This window comes from Zootoca vivipara, chromosome Z2 (assembly GCF_965207765.1).
Source record: "Zootoca vivipara chromosome Z2, rZooViv2.hap1.1, whole genome shotgun sequence".
NCBI lineage: Eukaryota > Metazoa > Chordata > Lepidosauria > Squamata > Lacertidae > Zootoca > Zootoca vivipara.
Window position 1 is genome coordinate 21,260,670 of NC_142585.1, and position 21,944 is coordinate 21,282,613.

Below are 21,944 nucleotides of genomic sequence, written 5' to 3' on the forward strand. Positions count from 1 at the left end.
CAAAGAGAACAGTGTATTCCTACCACCAACACCAAAACTAAAATATTATTATTCTAAGTTGTATGCATTTCTATTTTTCCCATGACTCTGAAGCAAAAAGGAGAAAAGCAATGACACAATTCAGTGTGTCATAAGTGGTTTATGTCAGAGTGAAACGTGATTACAGAAATTAAAAAATACATTCTGCAATATGTGCAAATCAAAGACTACACAAGCAAAATGGGAGGAAATGTCACTGCTTTCAAGAGCAATGCATTTAGCCTTACTGCATACAACCATACAAAGGTTTAGCTGTATAAAATCTTTTAACAGTCTGGGATGCAGAAAAAGTGGAATGCTTTTAGGAAGAAATTGGGATGTAAAAGGGAGACAAGACAGAAAGAGAGGGAAGAAGCTTTATCTTCAATGTGCACTACTCCAAATATACTTGCGAGGCAAACTACAATGACACTGCTGCCTTTTCACTGGTGAATTAGCGCAAAATGAATTGGAGAAGAGATGGGAGTCAAAATGCTCTCTCTCTCCCCCCCCCTCTCTCGTGATAATACCAGAACTTAGAAGCCATCCAAATAAAACTGAAGGCTGGAAGAGTCATAGCAAATGCAAGATCATACTTCACACAATGTAAAGTGAAACTATGGAATTCAGTCCCACAGGAACCAGTGATGATCATCAACTCGGAATGTTTTAAAAGTGTTTTAGACAAATTAATGGAGGGTAAGGGTATCAATGGCTACTAGCCACAATAGCTATGTTCTTTCTCCACAACTAGAGACAGTGCGCCTCTGAATACCACTTGCAGGGGCTCGCAGGTGGGCAGAGTGCTATTACACCAGCACAAATTTATGGGGAAATAATTACAATAATCATAACAATAACAATAGCAAATGTACGCAGTGCATTACAGGTTGTGTTAAAGGATTGAATGTCTGCAGCGCACCACAGAACAAGAATACAAAAACAAAATACCAGGTCTTGTCAATGTATTTTTCATTTCACTATTTAGTAAAACTGGCACCTAGTTCATAATAAGGTTTTATGTTTGCCATTACACTGCATTGCCCCCCCCCCCTGCTAATTGTCAAGTCAGAGCTTGGAAAGACAGAAGCAAATGAGATATCATTATCTCTAGCCTTTACTTGTAGTGAGCTACAAGGTCAAAGTCATCTAGAAAGAGCAACTCTTTGATAAGAGCTGCCAATTGCTCTTTTGGCTCATAAATATACACAGAGAGAAAGATTATGGAGTTTTCATGAGCAGAATCTTAAGTTCTACTCCAAAGGCATTTCATAGTTTCAATGGTATTTCATAGCTTCATGATATATTACATGGTGCAGGGCAGAGAAAGGGGAAAGTCCATCAAAGAGGTCAGCAACTGTGAGTTCTTGGGCCAAATCTGAGCCAAATCTGACCCAAGAAATAACATCTGCTCTCCAAGCACCAGTGGGCAGCATTTCTTACTATGGGGACCAGAAAAATGGCATTTTATCCCAGAAGACACAAGTCCCTGTTGATTCTCTTTGATCTTTCAGCAGCTTTGATCTTTCAAGCATAGCATTTTTGTGGAATGTATGTCTGAGTTGGGAGAGCTGTTTGACAGTGGAACAGACTCCCACAAGAGGTGGTGGACTCTCCTTCCTTGGAGTTGTTTTTTTTTTAAAGCAGAGATTGGATGGCCACCTGTCATGTATGCTTTAGCTGAGACTCCTGCATTGCAGAGGGTTGGACTAGATAACCCTCGGGTTCCTACCACTCTGCAATTCTATGATTCTATGAACACCCGCATGAAACCACTGAGTGGCGCTGTCCGGAGTTTTGGAGTCAGCTGTCAGCAATCTGCTAATGCAGCACGACTCTACAGTGGTGCCTCGCTAGACGAATTTAATTCGTTCCACGGGTCTTTTCTTATAACGAAAAATTCGTCTAGCGAATCCCATAGGAATGCATTGAAAAATTTTTGAATTTTTTTCCCCACAGGAACGCATTAATTGAATTTCAATGCATTCCTATGGGAAACCGCGATTCTCTAGACGAATTTTTCGAAAAATGAATTTGTCTAGCGAGGCAACCTCCGCTAGAAAAAAACCCTTTCGTTAAGCGGAAATTTCGTTAAGCAGGGCATTCGTTAAGCGAGGCACCAATGTGGCAGTGGGTGTCTGACCTTGGTAAAGAACTGGCTGAGAGCTTAATCCAGATAATTCAGTGGTGCTGGCAGTGGGTGCTTCCCTAGCATGTCCCTGCCATTTCCACTTGAAAAGAAAAGAGGAGGTGGCAGCAGTTGATGGGGAACATAATCTCTGCTAGAGATCCTGAAGAGCTGTTGCCATACAGCTTAGAAAGCCAAGTGCACAAATTGTCCAACCTGCTATCAGGGCTGGAGTGTTCTATTTTGCCGCTCGAGGCAAAATGCAACCACACCCTGCCATCACTGCGCCCACATCAGTGCTGACATTGGCGCTGATTTCCAGCAAGATCTCGCCAGAAATCAGCGTTGATGCCAGCTGTGGAGGGCATGAGGTGGCTGGGGTTGAGAAAAGCTAGGAAGGAAGGGGCAGCCAGCTGGACCAAAGAGGTGATTAATTGGAAATGCCAGAACATGCTAGGGAGAGACCCACTAAGAGCACCTCATTCTTATCTGGTTTAAGCTCTCCTCCTATCCATCACCAAGGCCAGGCCCCCACTGCCACAGCTACTGATGTAAAGGGAAAATACAGCTGTGTGACATCAGCATGTTGCTGACAGGTCACTCCAAAACTCTGGATGACACTACTCAGCAGTTCCATATAGACCAGGCACATCCAACAGGTAGATCGCTGGAAGTCTGTGGTAGATCACTGGTGGAACACTGGCTCCCCCCAAAGAAGCTCAACAACTTTGTCTCCCCTAATAAAAGATCCACATTTTTGCCCTGCACCCCCAAAAACGGTCCTCCCTCCTGCCTAAAATAGTTCAACAACTTTGACCTGAACCCCCCCAAAACAGGGCTTTCCTTCCTAAAAAATTTCAACAACTTTGACCTGAATCCCCCTAAAGGGGGTAGATCACTGCCAGTTTTTAACTCTGTGAGTAGATCGCAGTCTCCTGGGAGTTGGCCACCCCTGATATAGACATTAAACAGCATGGGGGACAAAATAGAACCCTGTGTCACACCACCCTGAAAACTCCCCAAGCATCAGCCTGTGAAGATGGCTATTCAAACAGGACTGGAACAAAAACAAAGCAGTTCCACCCACACCCAACTCAGACCTCCTCTCTAGAACAATACCATAGTCAGTTGTTTGTAAAGCTGCTGAGAGATCAAGGAGGATCAACAGGGATGATGTGGCCCTTAGCAGGTAAATCCTGGCTTGGGGAAGCCATTCAGCGGGGGGGGGGGGGTGACAAGGCCAGGCCAGGCTCTGGGGCCGAGACCCCTGGCAGCAGGCAGGGCAGAATGGGGAACCCTGTGTTCATGACCCCTAAAAATTGTGTGCCAGGGGCTACAGCTGACCTCTCCCCCCCCCCGCGCTACACTCCTTGCCTCACCTAACTTTAGGATCATTTTTGGATGTGACTGGGCCTGATTCCCCATGGTTGACCTTGGTTTGATGTGATTATGCTGCACCTTGAGCCTTGATCTCTTGGGTAAGTGTTTTGCTAAAAGTTTCTATTTTATTTTTATTTATTTATTTATTTATTTATTTATTTCCTCCCTCCCTCCCTCCCTCCAAGGACTGAGATCTGGGCCCCTGAGGCACCCCCCCCAGATCACAATAGAAGCTCCAAAATTCAGAGAGTAAGAATTTCACAAGCATCCTTATGACTTGATCTGCTTACTTTGGTTTGAAAGATACACAGAGATCAACATGGATCAACACGGAGAGCGTTCCAAGTAAATAGGTCCACTTACCAAAGCACAGAGCAGATCCACTGCTTCCAGGATGAGTTCTTGGTGTCCGATTCGAGTGACTCCCAGCTCTTCAAGTTCCTGATGAGTAATGTGTAACAACTGTTCTCCATTGATCTTTTCCCTCTCAAAGTTCTTTATGTATTGTTGAAGGCAGTCATCAAGGCCTAGGTTCAAACAGCAACAGGAGCACTTGATTAGGAATATATAAAAAAAGCGATAGCATACTTTGCTGCCTCATTGTCAGCTCACTGTTTTCATCTTGGTGGAATATAAAAGCCTATGTTCTTTTAAGAAAAGAACACAAAATGGAATGATATCATTTCACACCTTGTGCACTGGTACACATTTTTTATATTGCATTTAATGTGAAATTGAGTGCCATATCCCATGGCTAAGAACATGGGGAAGCAGTTCTCTTGACTTGTCCTACGGGGCCATGAGTTGAGCAACACAAACAACAGAGAAGCTGCAGCCAGTTTTGGCTTCCCATTACATGAGTATCCCATACCCACATGGGCAATGCTCACACATCTGTTTTATAGGCACAATCTTATACGATTTCCCAGTCTAGGAGTGGGGAACCTCAATCTGAGGCAGGCCCAGATTAAGTCCTGGGGTTTAAGTGATTTGCTTTTCTAGGGCCACAATCAAGGCTTGCCAGGCCTCTGTGGTTCTTGCATTTGGTAACCCCATCTGTTGTGCCTTTCTTAGAAGCAAACTCCAGGGACTTCAGGTGAACTAAACATGAACAGCATTATTTAAATGCAGACACGAAGCCTTACTCACTTCTAGGCCTACAGGCTCACACTGACTTCCTCCCCCCACTCATCTCTGTGGGAAGTAGGTCCCTTTTCAAGTAATTCCTAGGAACTAACTACAGTGGTATCTTGATTCTGTTCTCAAACGCTTTGGTACTCAGACAACTTGGAACCCAAACACTGCAAGCCCGGAAGTAAGTGTTCCGGTTTGTGAATGTTTTTTGGAAGCCGAACGTGCTCCGTTTTGAGTGTTATGCTGGGGTCTGTCTGTTTTTGCTATTTATTTTGCATTTTTGTTTTTGTGGCTCTTTTTGTTTTGTTTTTGTGACTGTGGAACCCAGTTCAGCTGCTGATTGATTGATTGATTGTGTGACTGCAGTACATTGTTTATTGCTTTCATTTTATGGCTCAATGGTCTCGTTAGATACTAAAATTCATGTCAAATTGCTGTTTTAGGGGTTGTTTGTCTGGAACGTTTGTAGTATATTTGCAGAAACAAAGGAAGACCATAGACTTGATGGCAGGATTTAAATAAACACTCACATCTTTATCAACAAAAATATGTAGAAGATGAAGAAATGTTATAGTGTACTCTTTAAAAACAGCAGCGTGAAATAGGGGGGAAATAAATCAGAAATGGAAGTCGGGGGAGCCCAGGAGGGGAGGGAAGAGGGAATGTAACATGAATGTGATGGATATGTGATGTATGTAATCATTGAAAAAGAAAATGGAATAAAAATTTAATAATAATAATAAAGTCTGGAACGGATTAATCCAGTTTGCATTACTTTCTATGGGAAAGTGTGTCTTGGTTTTGGAACGCTTTGGTTTTGGAACGGAGTTCTGGAACTGATTAAGTTTGAGAACCAAGGTACCACTGTATATAGTTAATACTGTTGTTATTTATATGGTGGATGGGCCATGTTGGTTTCCCCACAAATGTTATGTTAGATGATGTATTGATGTACTGTATGCCCCCCCTCCCCTCCCCCCTTGCTTTATGGTATCTCGTATGTGTGTGTGTGTGTGTGTGTGTGTGTGTGTGTGTGTGTGTGTGTGTACCGTATTGCTGTAAGTTGCTTAGAGGCTGTCTGGTGACAAGCGACTGTAAAGTATAATGGATAACATAAATAAAATATACTCGCCCCAAGATTCTAGCATTGTAATGCACTATACATGGGTCTGCCTTTGGACATGAGCTGATGCAGAATGCTGTGGCTGGGATGTAAAACAAAAACAAAAACCCACACATTACAGATCCATGGTAGCCATTCCAAGATGGAAGGCAGAAAATATAGCATAAAACTCAGGAACACATACACTCCAACACTTCTATTTATCTAACTATATTATGATTTATTTTGACAATTTCTTGACTTAATTATTATCCTCTCCAAACAGTGTGCAAAAATCCTCAATACACTGATAATAAATTAAAAAATCAGTTAAAATTATAAAATGAAAATTCTGTCCAACGTCTCCTGGAATTTAATTTTTCTTTCTTTCTCAAAGGGCTATTTAAACAGACACAAATGTCTTCCAGACCATGTCTTCCCTTGTTTTTCTAGCCTCTAAATGTTTCTTCCCAAACCCACTCGCTTGGACACATTTTGCCTTTTTTTGTTGTTGCTATTTTAGATTCTCCGTTCGCTTCGCAAAGTGCTCTGTGTTGTGGCAAAGCAACGGTGAAGAGATCGGGCCATGCCGTGCCAGCCATGCAGTTTCAGGATCAGGCATGAATTCTATAATTACCATTTCCTTTTATGATTATCTAGACACGGGCTGTGTACTATAGGCTTTATGGAGGAAAATAAATCTAGTGTGCCATTACAATGAAATCATCTCTAACTATTTCCTACCATTATGGAAAATTAGCAGAGGTGTGAAAAGAAAAAGAGGAAAACGTTTACTGCTGGGTTCCTTCTCCACCCCTCTCTTCTGTTTCTCCAGGATATATTTAAATAATGTTCTGTAAACAATGTCACAAAGGCGTGGGCAAAATGCAAAAAGTCCCAACTATTTTTGTTTTCTGGCCCTGTTCCTTGTAAACAGCTGCCTCTATTACGTACCTACTTTTGCTTTTTACACACTTTGAATAGGCCTAGCATTGGCTACAAAACTGAGCTGCTATGAAAGTAGAGCTGTAACCAACTAAGTCCTGCTTAGAGTTATGGATGGAGGAAAATGTATTTTAAAAGTGAACCAACCACATCCACACTTTCCAAAACAATATGTAACCTGAAACAGTTATCCTCTGGAATTTGCACTTATCCAGATTTTGTGAAGGGACATAGGAGGCACTGTGGTCTAAACCACTGAGCCTAGGGCTTGCCGATCAGAAGGGCAACGGTTCGAATCCCCGTGACAGAGTGAGCTCCTGCTGCTCGGTCCAGCTCCTGCCAACCTAGCAGTTCGAAAGCACGTCAAAGTGCAAGTGGATAAATAGGTACCGCTACAGCGGGAAGGTAAAAGGCGTTTCTGTGCGCTGCTCTGGTTCGCCAGAAGCGGCTTTGTCATGCTGGCCACATGACCCAGAAACTGTAGGCCAGCTCCCTTGGCCAGTAAAACGAGATGAGTGCCACAACCCCAGAGTCGTCCGCGACTGGACTTAACTGTCAGGGGTCCTTTACCTTTCTAAATTTTGTGATGTTTCCCAACAACAAGAGCAAGTTTACCAAAAATGAAAAGGAATATATCAGTAGAAAATAAAATACAAAAAATGTATTGTGATAGGAGAAATTGCTTTGTAAAAATGTGCACATTTCTCAAAGTTGGATACAAAAATATGCTTATTAGAAGAATATTTAGCAAAATCTGCTTTCCTACAATTTCCACCCACAAATATCCAAATACTATTATGATAAAAAGGTAAAGGGACCCCTGACCATTAGGTCCAGTCGTGACAGACTCTGGAGTTGCGGCGCTCATCTCGCGTTATTGGCTGAGGGAGCTGGCATACAGCTTCCAGGTCATGTGGCCAGCATGACAAAGCTGCTTCTGGTGAACCAGAGTAGCGCACAGAAACGCTGTTTACCTTCCCGCTGTAGCGGTACCTATTTATTTATGTTGGGTCACAGCTTGGAAGATAGCTTGGCCATGAAAGATATCGATCTCAGCACAGTGTTCATGGCCAACAATCAACTGGGTTCCTTGGCCTTTTGTTCTTTTCCCTTCCCAACATCAGCTTAATGCTCTACCCGACCCACAGCAACCCTCACAATCCGAGTGACACCCATATTCCCCATCCTTAAATCTGGACAATTTGATTTGGGCCTTGGCCAAGTCTGGTGCACAACCCTACTTCAAACTACTGTTCCTGTAAACTCAGAGGCACACAGTTGAATGTGAAGGCAACGTGAGTGAAGAGAAAATAAGGTAATACTATATATTTAAACAACAATGCAACAACGCAGCAGTTAAATTGGGGGAGGGGGCATTCAGAAGGATTTCCCCCAAAGTCCCCTTTTGTGCTCTCGTCTTGCTCTGGGATAAACCAAACAAGTGTGTCGTGCTCCGATAAGGAAATTATGTGTAGCTGGTTGATCTAAATATGCCTCTATGCCAGGTACATCTATTATGAAAAAGCAAAACTGGCATTTTTTATGACTCAGGCTGCTCTTTCATAGATCCCCAGGGCATGAGCCTTTTTGGAAGACATTTACTTAATGGTTCAAACAGTATGGCAGGTGACAATGCAAAGAACACAGAAAGTCACTGATGAAGAACCCAGCTGTCTTGTAATGTGACAGTACACAGTGCATACAAAAGAAAGGACGGCTGAATAGCATTCTACACAAGCCTATGCGTGATGGTGAACATTGTGGCCCATATTACCAATGTCTTCCAGTAATTTGGCCACTGCCAGTTGAGGAGATGGAATGGAAGAAGATAAAAATGAATCTTTTTCTGTGGTGCTTTCAGCACAATGCCCTTCTGCTCTAGCAAATAGCTATACACATGTCATGGTTAGTTGTTGTTTTTTAAACGATTTTGCTGTAAAGCTCTGAGTTCCATTCCAATTCCAGCATAAACCTAAATACACTCATAGGAATAGTGCCACCATGAACATTTCCATCAAAAGTCTGTCTGGTGGCTCCTTGTTCCTCAGGAGACCTTCCTAAAAAAAATTCTCCAATTACTCTCCAGCAGTAGTAGTCCAGCTCATCTTGAGGAAGAAGATAGAGACAGACAGCATTCTTCTTTTTCAACCAGCCCCGTCTTCTCTGCATCCTGGGAAGCACCATAGCTCAGAGGTAGAGCAACCACTTTTGCATGCAGAAGATCCTGCTTCAATCCCTCACATCTCCAGAGTAGGCTGGGAGAGGTCTCTGTATGAAACTCTGGACAACCATCAGTAAGTATAGACAATACTGTGCTAGGAAGATCAATGGGCGTACCAGAGCAGAGGAAGACTTAGTGTGACCTGTTGTTTTCTTCTGAAAAGTTGGGTTTTCTAATGCTATGACCGATTCCCATTGTCTACATTTGTGCCCCCAAATGATCCTTATCTGGTATGAGGACAGGGATGATACTTGCATACAGTGGCCCTTTGTTTATCTGTGAAATGTATTGCTTTCTTGTGTTGAACCCACCGTATGGATGTACGTAGGGGAAAGAGGAAGATGAAAGTTAACTGCAGTTTCAAACTCCTATGCATACCTGTACCGTGTTTCTCATATTTTAAGGCATCCCTACAAAATAAGGCATGGCAGGATTTTCCTGAGGTGGAAAAATATAAGGCATACCTCGAAAATAAGCCGTACCGGGTGGTGGAAGAAGGTCTGTGGCAAAGAAGGGTTGCTGCTGCCGCGTTAACCCCCGAGACCTGGCTGCAGCCCCAGCGCGCAGCGCGTGCAGCCCCAGAACCCGGCTGTAGCCTTTGCGCGCGGACACCCGGGACCCGGCTGCAGCCTCTGCCTGCCGTGCGCGCAGCCCCAGGACCCGGCTGCAGCCTTTGCCTGCCGCGCGCGCAGCCCCAGGACCCGGCTGCAGCCTCTGCCTGCCGCGCGCGCAGCCCCAGGACCCGGCTGCAGCCTCTGCCTGCCGCGCGCGCAGCCCCAGGACCCGGCTGCAGCCTCTGCCTGTTGCGCGCGCAGCCCCAGGACCCGGCTGCAGCCTCTGCCTGCCGCGCTCGCAGCCCCAGGACCCGGCTGCAGCCTCTGCCTGCCGCGTGCGCAGCCCCAGGACCCGGCTGCAGCTTCTGCCTTCCGCGCGCGCAGCCCCAGGACCCGGCTGCAGCCTCTGCCTGCCGCGCTCGCAGCCCCAGGACCCGGCTGCAGCCTCTGCCTGCCGCGTGCGCAGCCCCAGGACCCGGCTGCAGCTTCTGCCTTCCGCGCGCGCAGCCCCAGGACCCGGCTGCAGCCTCTGCCTGCCGCGCGCGCAGCCCCAGGACCCGGCTGCAGCCTCTGCCTGCCGCGCGCGCAGCCCCAGGACCCGGCTGCAGCCTCTGCCTGTTGCGCGTGCAGCCCCAGGACCCGGCTGCAGCCTCTGCCTTCCGCGCTCGCAGCCCCAGGACCCGGCTGCAGCCTCTGCCTGCCGCGCGCGCAGCCCCAGGACCCGGCTGCAGCTTCTGCCTTCCGCGCGCGCAGCCCCAGGACCCGGCTGCAGCCTCTGCCTGCCGCGCACGCAGCCCCAGGACCCGGCTGCAGCCTCTGCCTGCCGCGCGCGAAGACCCGGTGGGAGCAGGTCTGTGGTCTGTACAGATACCGGTACCGGTACTTATTTTTTTAATTAAGACATCCCTTGAAAATAAGCCATGCTGTGTTTTTTTCAGGAAAAAAATTAATATAAGACATGACTTATAATATGAGAAACACGGTAGCTTGTGCTCACTGGGAGGCAGATACCATCAGTTGGCTCAAAAATATAGATGCTGGAGGAAATACAACACCACTCAGGCTGGAGATAAGTGTAAGATTCTCAGAGTGCATTTCCTCTCAAACTGCTTTGGTTGCTGTAGCTTTAATCCTGCCTCAAAAGCTGGGCAGCTGTAATGAAGGCAAGCAAGGGACCTTGTTTCTCTGGTGGTAGTCAGGGAGCCTTGCTATAGGAAACAATTGGCTCAAAAGTTCCAACATATGGCTCAAGATAGCCAACCACGTTAGCTTAATAAACTTCCAATCAACTAGGCACAAATTATAGACTATGACATCCCCAGTGAGGACAGATTAGTGGATCACTCATCCAGAAACCAGATTAAGAAAGCAGATTCTCACTACCTAGGGATGGGGAAACCTGTCGCTCTCCAGATGTGGTTGTACTCTGACCATTGTCCCTGCTGGTTAGGGCTGATGGGAGAGTTGCAGGGTGACAGGTTCCCCCATCCCTACTATAAACACAATGGGCTGGTCATTAGCTCTGAGGCTTTAACAAATTAGGAAACATGAAAAGAGAAAGGGCAGGTCATAGCACCTGCCAGAGATTATGAAGTTCTAAGAGTGTTTAAAATCTATATGGTGCATCATGGCACCCCGGATTCCCTGGGGTCCTGCACCATTAGGAAAATAAGATCTGGCAAGGTCAAGGTGTTCTGTTCTGCTCTGCTTGCTCACCCTTACAATTAAATCTTCACTATCCAGCCATCCCTATCTAGATATAGGCGCTAATGCTGATGACTCATGTCCAACCTGCCAAATCTTATGCCCTCTAGCCTGATGTAAATTCCTTTGTCTCCCAGGATCATGTCTTAATCTGCTCATCCTCTTTTCCAGTTATCTAATATATCCCCCTTTGGCTACATTACTGGAAACCAACGAATTTAAAAAAGTTTTAGGATCGTCAATCAATCTATCTCCTTCCAATTTCAGCATGGACCAGTCAGGTTTTAAAAGTTAAGTCCATAATCCCCAAACAAACCAATGATAGAATCATAATCATAGAATGGTTGAGTTGGAAGGGACCACGAGAGTAATCTAGTCCAACCTCCTGCAATGCAGGAATCATTTGCCCAATGTGGGGATGGAACCCGTGACCCTGAGATTAAGAGTCTCCTGCTGTACCAACTGAACTATCTAATCTTGGGTCTGATGAAAGAGTTCTTGTTAAATAAATAATGCAGACAACTTCCTTTCCTTCACATGGTGTTTCAAAGTGCCAACATGTGATCCTATAACCTACCACAAAAGTTTTATATCCCACCCATCCACATTAAAAAGATCCCAGGGGCCACTAATCTCTCTCTATATTTTGGAAAGTTGTCCATTCCTTTGCTATGCATTTGGATACCTCCTATGATATCTGAAGACAAGAGGAGAACCTTGAGGTCCATGGAGAAAAAGGTGCAGAACTGTAAATAATAATAATATTGTAACCACATTTTGCATGATGGCTCCTGAGATCAATGAACAGGTTTTAGTCTATATTTGGATACAATTGGATGCCATTTTTGAATCAAGATGACTGATTGAATCTTTCAAAACTGCACTGATATTTCGGTTTCTGAGATTCCTGAGCAACTCAGGGTATGAGGCTGCCATAAAGTAAATAAGCATTAAAAAAAAAAAACTCACTTAATCTCTGTATTAGTGAAGGAGTGTATTTGTGGACTTATTTTGAATCTTACAATAATATACACCAGAGAAGATGTGCATTAGAGTGCAGAAAATTCAAGATGAGTATATTCAAAACTTTTCACATGGAGGGAATGCATGTGTACACACAAGTCTGTGTTAGGATTTTCACCAACCTATCCATAACAGAAAGAAATAATATGGAACTTCTCTGAGCTTCACCACCTGCTTCGAAACAGACCTTCACACAGGTTAAATGAATTCAGGAATGTGTGTGATCATGTCAACAGAATGCTTTATAGGTGCAGTATCTGTCTGAAACCAAAATGCCATTTACATTATTCTCCCAACACCTTTTTGTTTAGATTTCTTACACAACATGAAAAGCCTCCTGCAGTATCAAAGATATGGATGTACAACATTTATCTTCTGAAAGGACATGGGAGGTCCATAAAAGCACCTCCCCACAAATCCAGAGTTTGTCATTATCACACCAGTGTTTTGGCAGGCCTATCATCTGATGCAACTGCTGACATTCAAGTTAAGGTTGCAATGTCCCTTCAAAAATGTTTGGTTTACAAATGAGAAGCAAATTCTAAATTAAGCTCACCATCAACCATTCATGAAACAATGACTCCCTTTTGTCCAGCCAGTTATTGCGTTCGCAGTTTACAAATTTGTAAATTAGATCTTACATCATCTGAAAACATGCAAAATTCACACAACATCAGCGCAAGTGGAAGACATAACCTTTCCTAAATGGTGAAATGAACCTCAGTTCAAGATAGTAATGTTCTTAACACTTGCCATGACATAAATAAATTTAGTTTTAAGTATTTCAGTTCTTATTCATCTTGTTTATTACACTTACTTGTTGCTTCTAACATGATAGTGTCTCAAAGCAACTTAACAAAGCAAGAAAAGAAATATTAAAACCGAATATAATAACAACAATAAAACAGGAACCTAAAACGTTCATCCATAAATATATAAGAAAAAGGACAGATTCAACCAAACCCTTTTAACTTGTTTATATATTAACTAAAGTTGGGGTGCGCAGTGATGTGGCCACATTTGCTGATGATATTAAACTGCTCAGCATCATTCACACACACACACACACACACACACACACACACACACACACATATGAGAGACCTTGGGGTCATAGTGGACAGCTATAGGAAGATGTCAACCATTTGTGAGGCAGCTTTGAAAAAGGCAAATTCCATACAGTATTAGGAATCATTAGGAAAGGAATGGGGGGGTGACAGTACCCTAATGCCGTTATAAAAATCTATGGTGTTGCCACATCTCGAGTACTGTGTACAATTCTGGCAACCTCACCTCAAAAAGGATACAGTGGTACCTCTGGTTACGTACTTAATTCGTTCCGGAGGTCCGTTCTTAACCTGAAACTGTTCTTAACCTGAGGTACCATTTTAGCTCCTGCTGCCGCCGTGCCCCCGGAGCACGATTTCTGTTCTCATCCTGAGGTAAAGTTCTTAACCCAAGGTACTACTTCCGGGTTAGCAGAGTCTGTAACCCAGAGTGTTTGTAATCTGAGGTACCACTGTATTGCCGAGTTGTAAAAAGTTCATAAAAGAGCAATCAAAATGATCAAGAGGACGGAGAAACGCTTCTTCAAGAAAAGGTTACAGCTTTGAGTAAGAGGGGGCATGACAAAGCTTGTTGAAATCCAATGAAGTAAAATGTTGGAAGATTCAGAGAACACAAAAGAAAGTACTTCTTGCTCCCACAAGAGGCAGTGATGGCCATCCACTTGGATTGCTTTTAAAGAAGACTGGAAAAATCCACAGGGGAGAAAGAGATCCAGTTATGATGGCTGTGCTGTGCCTCCACAGTTGGAGGGAATAATGCTTCTGAAATACCAGTTGTTGGAAAGCAGAGATTGCCAGCAACACACACAAGACAAGAAAGATGGGTATATTTATTAAAACATGACAACTACAGAATCTGCCAGTCAATTCAACCAAATTAACCAAAACCAATGAGGTCTGGGAGCTGAGGTGCATTGACGGGGGGATTTCCCATAAATCCTGCAGCTGCCAGCCGCATGCTGTGATCATGCAGGAAGGCCTGAAGAAACTCCTCTGACCCTCACTGCCTGCTCCTTCAGTATTTGAACCCGACATATGAACCCATTGGCCAACATTCACCCCGATGCACCCAACTGGCCCAAAACTACTCTGGCTCTGATATTAGTCAGATATTTTCCAAAATCCACTCAACCACCTGAGCCAAATGCCAATTAACCGAATTCAAGCAAAACGCCAATCAAGCAGACAACACCCAACAGTGTGAAGAAGGCGAGAAAGAAGTGATACGTGTTAATTAATGTCACCCCCAAAATTTCTACTTAATGAAGGCAACTAGCAGAGCTCACACTGGAAAATAGGAGGGTGGGTGTCTTAATGTGAAGAGGGAAGGGAAAATTGCCCCTACATCATTGCCTCCCTTGTGGGGGTGGAGGGTGTGCCCAAGGAGTCCCACTCACCATATGGGAAAGGAATGGAATTAAAGGTAAAGGTAAAAGGACCCCTGACTGTTAGGTCCAGTTGCAGACGACTCTGGGGTTGCAGCACTCATCTCACTTTACCGGCTGAGGGAGCCTGCGTACAGCTTCTGGGTCATGTGGCCAGCATGACTAAGCCGTTTCTGGTGAACCAGAGCAGCGCATGGAAACGCTGTTTACCTTCCCACCAGAGCAGTATCTATTTATCTTCTTGCACTTTGGTGTGCTTTTGAATGGCTAGGTTGGCAGGAGCAGGGACCGAGCAACAGGAGCTCACCCCGTCGTGGAGATTCGAACCGCCGACCTTCTGATTGCCAAGCCCTAGGCTCTGTGGTTTAGACCGCAGCGCCACCCGCGTATGAGAAACGAATGGAATTACAAGAGTGCTATTGTATGGTCCTGCTTTCAGACTTCCCTCAGGCATCTGGTTGGCCACCGAGAGAAGAGGATGCAGATTGAGATGGGCCACTGGCCTGATCCAGCAGTTATGTTTGTTTTCAATGGTGGAGCTCTTGCTTTGCATGCAAACAAAAATAGAGAGCTAGACAGGCCAATAATCTAACTAGATATAATGCTGCTTCCTGTGTTAACTCATTTCTGAATGTTTTACAGTGCAAAGGGCTGTTTTCTCAAAGAAAAGGGAAAATAAAATGCCCAGAAAGATTTCAGGCAGAGTTTAATTTCAGCATTTGAACTTCTGCCATATTTGCATTAGAAGAAAACACTTTCTTTTCTAAGAAGGATATGTTTTCTCCACAGTCTCCAAAATTCATTAACAACTAACAGGATTTTGTGCAAAATGAACTAAAAGACCAAGCACATAATATTCCAGCCCCAAAGGAGAATGGCTTAAAAGGCTGAGTGTATGAAAATGGAAGATGTTGATGCAAAGTGCTCTCAAACAACCATTACCAGCACGCTCACTTTCAAATAGAATGAGGTGTGCAAAATATGTTTTATAAGCAGTCAAAGTCCTAGTTTCAAAAATCTGCTGCCCTCTTCAGATATGTTTGCATATGAGAGAGATTCTCTCCTTCTCCCTCTCTCTTCCTCCTCCCTCCCTCCCTCTCATTCTCTCATGTTCCCCAGATTTGGGTAGATTGACTATAATTTTTTTTAAGGTCTTGCATTCCTTTCCATATGAAAACAAAAAGTTGTAGAATAAGCCATATTTAATTATTAAAATCAGACCAACACAAGAGAGCCCTTTCCACAATGATCCAAATATGTTCCAATATTTTCTACACATTAAAACTGGGGAGGGGGAAGAAACCTTTTGAAAAAACCCACGTAAAGGTTGCAAAATCAAACCTTAGTTTTCATGAGGATTTTATTGGGGTGGGTGAGGATAAATAATGCAGTGGTTTGGAATCAAGACTAAGTTAGTTACGAACACAAGAACAGAACATGAGAACATCAGACCAAGGGCCTACTCCGTCTAGAGTTCTGTTTTCCCAATGGCCAACCAAATGCCTATGGGAAACCCACAAGGAGGACATAAGCACAATAGCAGCTGAATCAAATCTAGCCTGCAATGTGGATTTTGAAAAGGACCTGGCCCTCTGAGCTCAAAATGGTTTCTCATCTCCCAAGAACAGAAAGGAAGGAGCAGGAGGGTCTATTGTTTTCTGAAGAAGTGAGTAACAGATGTGGGACCCAGGGGGGCTTACAGATAAAATAGGAACAGCTAAGCTCTCACAGCTATGAATTGTAAACAGAGGTGCTGCGAGGGAGAGGAGCTTGAAGGGAGTGCCTGGAGTGACGTCTCACAGAGTACACAAGACCAAGAGACATGAACAGCAAGGAAGCTGCTGCAGTGACCTGCAACGTCTGTGCCATGTCTATCTTCCTGACCGAGAATATGCAATGCTACACCTGCAGCAATTGCAAGCTGGTTGCCTTGTTGGAAGAAAAGGTACAGCAACTTGAGGCTGGCTATCCACACTTTGTGCTATCGGGCAAGCCAGATGAGGAAATTCTAGATCAGAGCAGAGTGTCCTGAAACACTGATGCAGGTGGAGTACCGGGGGGGGGGGGATCGTCCAATGCAGAAGACGAACCACTGGAGGAATAACCCCCTAACCCACCCACCCCCTGAATATAAATAAGGGTCTGGTTGATTCTGTTTCAGTGTATCTGACGAAGTGTGCATGCACACGAAAGCTCATACCAAAATAAAAACTTAGTTGGTCTTTAAGGTGCTACTGAAGGAATTTTTTTATTTTGCTTCGACTCAGACCAACACAGCTACCTACCTGTCACTGGAGGAATGTGACACAAAAAAGTAGGACGACCAGGGGACCTGCTTTGCTGAGAACTGAGGGGCGCGGGGAGCCACCAACTGCTTCCCTTTCTTAAAAAGTGACAAAAAAACCCCACCTTTCAACATGGGTTGCCATGCGTTCGGGTTTCCCCGAACATTTACCATGGGAATTGAAATTCCCAGCCGCCTTTTCCGCTTGCCCAGGAATTTCTGTACGTATGGCAGTTGGAAGGGACCCGGAGGAACATCTAGTCCAACCCCCTGCAATGCAGGAATATGCAGCTGTCCCATATGGGGATCGAACACGCAACCTTGACATTATCAGCACCATGCTCTAACCAACTGAGCTTTCCAGATAGTTTTAATTTGTATATGCAAACTGGTGGTGCATGTGTGTGTAATGCATTTCCCTTTTTTCTGGTAATTGTCTTTTTTTGGTGGCCTTATTATTTGTAACACCGAACTATAGTTTAGCATTATATCTAAACCAACCCCCGGTGAGGGAACCACCCAATAACAGATAAACACATTCTGGGCATTTAAAAGACTAGCACCTGGGGTTGTGTGCAGGGGCACTCCCCCCCCCACTGGCAATGAAAAGGACTTCTCTCTTATAGCAGCTCCTACTCTTTGAATAAACATATCTTCCGATGAAGCGAAATGAGCATGAAATGGATTATGTGCTTACATGGTGCTCTTATATCGCTGGACACTCCAGAGTTTGGGAAATGACTAAATAAGCGGGACTGCTTGGCTTAATTAATTATGCCACAAGCCCACGACAAATTCAAAGCAGAAGCAAAAGACCGAAAAAGAAAAAGAAAAAAGAAAAAACGACACATGTCACTCTTAGCAGTACTTAATTCCACAGACCATAGCACAATTATATACTCAGCTGCTCCAATAAGTAGGTGTTAAAAGAAGGAAGAATTATAACATTCCTCCTAATCATGCCATGCTGGAAATGATGCAAGGAGGAGGATGCAAACAGAGATGAGGGTATCACTTTGGCCCAGTGATCTAAGAAAGTGCTGCAACATTTAATTCAGGGATGGTGAACCTCTAGTTCTCCAGATGTAATTTGTTTGTTTGTTTGTTTCTACATTTTTATCCCACCTTTCCTCCAATGGTCTCAAGGTGGAGTACATACATCTCCCCACCTCCCTAATTTCATCCTCATAAAAACCTTGTGAGGTAGGTTAGCTTGAGAGACTGGCACAAGATCATCCAGTGAGGTCGTAGTCTGACACTCTTAACTCCCATCAGCCCCAGATAGCATCGTCAATGGCCAGGAACAATGGGAGTTCTAGACAAGCATATTCTGCAGAGCTGCAGGTACCCCCATCCCAAATTCAATGGATTGATTGGCTAGATTACTTGAATAAATAAAAAAACTCTTTGGACTGACCAAACAACCAGTGTTAATTATTGTTTTTAATTAAAGTATTTGGGTTGTGTGGTTGTTGTTTTTTAATAGAAACTGTAGGTGGCAGACACAATCTTAGATGAGATGATTCCCCCTTCTATTTTACCCAGCAGGAAATGCCTCTCCCAGGATGGTGCCTGCTGCTATGGATCATTTAAAAACAAAAGGATGAGTGTTTCAGAATGAGTCGGATGGATCGAAAAGACAAGAGCTGAAACCAGCGAATTATCCATTCCACTCATGGAAAAAATCCTTACGTGAGCAGAAACTTTGGATCAGGCCCTCTCCTTGGGATTCAACCCAATGTTTTTCTTCATATGCTAATGTCTGCAAATCTAACTAACGAAATATACTAAACCTACTTTTTCATACATGGGAGAAGAGGCTATCTCAGGAAGCTCAAATGCTCGCTCTGTTGTACAATGGCAGCCAACGTTGTTCCTCTACAACTGTTGCTGGACTTATCCCACCAGCCCCCAGAGTGGTGGGATTTTTCGTGGGTGGGTGTATTCTGTGCCATGTCATTGACGGAATAATAGTTCATTAGTGCTGGATTAATACCAGACCCTCGACACACCACACAACTTCATTAGTTGTTCTGTGATGCTTCCCTAATATTCTTGCATCATTGCTGTCCAGAGGACACAGTTTGCATAACATGAGACATGCAAATCTCTGTAGACGTGCAAATCTCATAATGGATACTAGAATTTAAATAGCTTCATCATATAATGCCTCTTGCCACAATGGGGGAAAGTTTGACCAGGTAAGCTACATGTCTACCCAGTTTAGCATCAAGGGCAAAGACTTGAAAGGCAACTTCAAGGCTCCTGTTCCCCTCTTATTCAAAGAGTTTAACTGGCCTTTGATCGGATAACCCTACAAACTTTTGAGGACCCCATCAAAAATAGAGGCTGGAGTAGAAGATTACTGTATTTTCCCTTGTATAAGACTAGGTGTTTTAAAAAAACACACCCCAAAAAAGGTTTAAAATTGGGGCTCGTCTTATACACAGGTAGTGCTGATGGTGTTTACTTAATTTGGAATCCCCCCAAATAGGGGGTGTCTTATACATGGTGGCATCTTATACACGAAAAAATACGGTAACTTTATAATGGTACATCCAGGCTACATCCGTAGCTATGGGGGGCTAGCTGGGTTTTTTGCCCTGGGTGAAGCCTCCAGAGGGGTGCCACTGATGCTCCCAGCCTGTGCGTGAGGGGGGTGCCAAACTGGGTCTTTGACACAGGAGAAATAAAGCCAAGTTTCACCAGTTCATCAGGTACATGAACTGACCCAGAACCCAAGATCATCATTTGAGACACTTCTTTATGTACTTCCTCCATGAGAGGTCCACAGGATGACAACATGAGAGAATGGGCCTTTTCTGTGGTAGCTCCATGTTTGTGAAATGTTCTCCCCAGGGAGGCTCAGCTGGCACCTTCATTTTTCTCTCAGGCCTTTGGATGATTAAAGTATCTATGACTTTTTTATTGTGATTGTGTTGTGTATTCTTGTGATACTTTGATGAAGAGATGGTGGTGATGATGATGGTGGTGGTGGTCATGATGATGATAATGGCTGGTTCTCTCTAAAGTAGGCCACTCAAACTGCCTGTGACACCTTCAGTCACTGTGATGAAACATGCTTTTTAACCCAGGTGAACAATGGACAAACAAGCATTAAATAGTAGGTAGCATGTTGTAACACAGGCACACAATAGCAGCCACTTATAACAATATTTGCCTGTTCAAGCTTCTGAATTACTCAGCCTCTTTATGTCAAGCTTCAGATCATAGTTAATTGCTTTCTATTGAATTTGGCACTTAGGTAAGTGTCAGAATGTGCTGAATGTCACTGGTGGGGGGGGGGAGGAGAAGGAAATATAGCCATTTAAAATCTTTCAATTCCACCCGCCATGTGTCCCCTGATGGTTCTGAGAATTAAACAAATTAATCACAGGCCGAATAATGACAAAACTAGAAAAAAGAGGAGATTAATCCCTTGCTTAAAGCACATTTTATTCAGCAAAAACTAAACACATCATGTTAAAAATCGTCAGTGTTCTTCAGCTGGTGTGAGCAGGAGGGAGGCAGGAATGATGTTTTAATAGTGCTACATTATCAAGCAGATTTCATTAATATCCTCAGGTAAGGCAACAAATAGGAAGGCCATCTGCATGGAGAGAGAAACCATGCCTTATGTCTGATAGAGGCTAGTGATGAAATTTATAATTATCTGATTCAACTCCACTACAAAGCAAGCTCCATTTCCCCCAATCCAAACTTGGTACCTTGAGCATTGCAATGGCAGGGACCCAAGGAAATGTAATTTCCCCATGGTTTCCAAGTTTGTACATCAGGTACCTTGCAAACTAACCACGACAGGGCTACTTTTACTTGGGATACTACTGAACACGCTGCAATATTAAACACAGTTTTGGATTGAGAAGCCTAGCCCTCTGCTTCGAAGTGAGACTCTCCACGTAACACACAGCTCTTTTTCCCTCACCCACCTCAGAAAAGTGTTTTGTTTTGCAAGTATTTTAGTTACAGATATAACTTAGGCTGCCACTTTGGAGAAAATAATAATTTTATAAATCTGTCTTGATTATTCTGTTTTCTTTTGAGTCCATTGCAGGCACCCCCAAACTGCAGCCCTCCAAATGTTTTGGCCTACAACTCCCATGATCCCTAGCTAACAGGACCAGTGGTCAGGGAAGATGAGAATTGTAGTCCAAAACATCTGGAGGGCCGAAGTTTGGGGGTGCCTGGTCTATTGTCTAGCTAAACTAAAAGGGCCTGTACAAGCCTTTTGCAGTACTGAACCAGCTGCTTTTAGCTCCTGTACATAGTGAATAAACACTGAAAAGAATAAACTGTTAGAATGAAACTGTTAGCATGAAAGGAGAATCGGCTAGGCATGGCAACTGCGATTAATCTTGAATTGTTTTGTAGACTGACGGAAGACTTTTAATGAACAGGAAAATTAGTCAAAGTCTTAAAGAAAGACACTGAAAAATGGTTATATGTAATCACACAATATTATGATAAGGGCTGATCTGAAGAGTCAAATGATGTTGATTGGTTCAGGATGATGACATTGAGATGCAACTACTAAGATTGCTGATATCCTTTGACTGGTGAACTGTCAACATGTGTAATCTGGTCATGTATAAAAACATTGCTTTGGATGTGGTTCCTTGCAGCCTCCTCCTTATTTTTGACGCTATCCCATGCACATTTCTAGTTCATTAAAGGCCCATCTTTTCACTTGAAGCCTGCATCCTTTTCTTTTGGGTTTCTGTCAGCGTAACCTCCAGTCTAGGAACCCACCCCAGCCCTTTTTTAAAATTTCCCCAACAGCCACTCAGTTAAATAAAACTTAGTGGATCTATCATCAGAGTTTTAATTAAATCTACATGTTTGCGTATGAAGAAAAACAGCTTTTCCTCCTCCTTTTCATTTTAAAGACAATGCTCCCATCTTATGCTAACAGCAAAGCATTCAAATTGGGGCACGACCAAGAGAGGGCACATCTGCTACTGTAAGTGACGCATGTCTA

At 43.8% G+C, this 21,944-nt stretch overlaps 1 protein-coding gene across 1 annotated transcript in view; it reads right to left on the minus strand.

Annotated features, from left to right (window-relative positions):
- Positions 1 to 21,944, minus strand: part of LOC118084387 (connector enhancer of kinase suppressor of ras 2-like) — a 317,255-nt gene that overhangs the window by 217,012 nt on the left and 78,299 nt on the right. Inside the window, exon 2 of the mRNA XM_035113863.3 lies at positions 3,890 to 4,053. Within this exon, the coding sequence (XP_034969754.1) occupies positions 3,890 to 4,053 (164 nt within the window). The remainder of the gene's footprint in view (positions 1 to 3,889; positions 4,054 to 21,944) is intronic.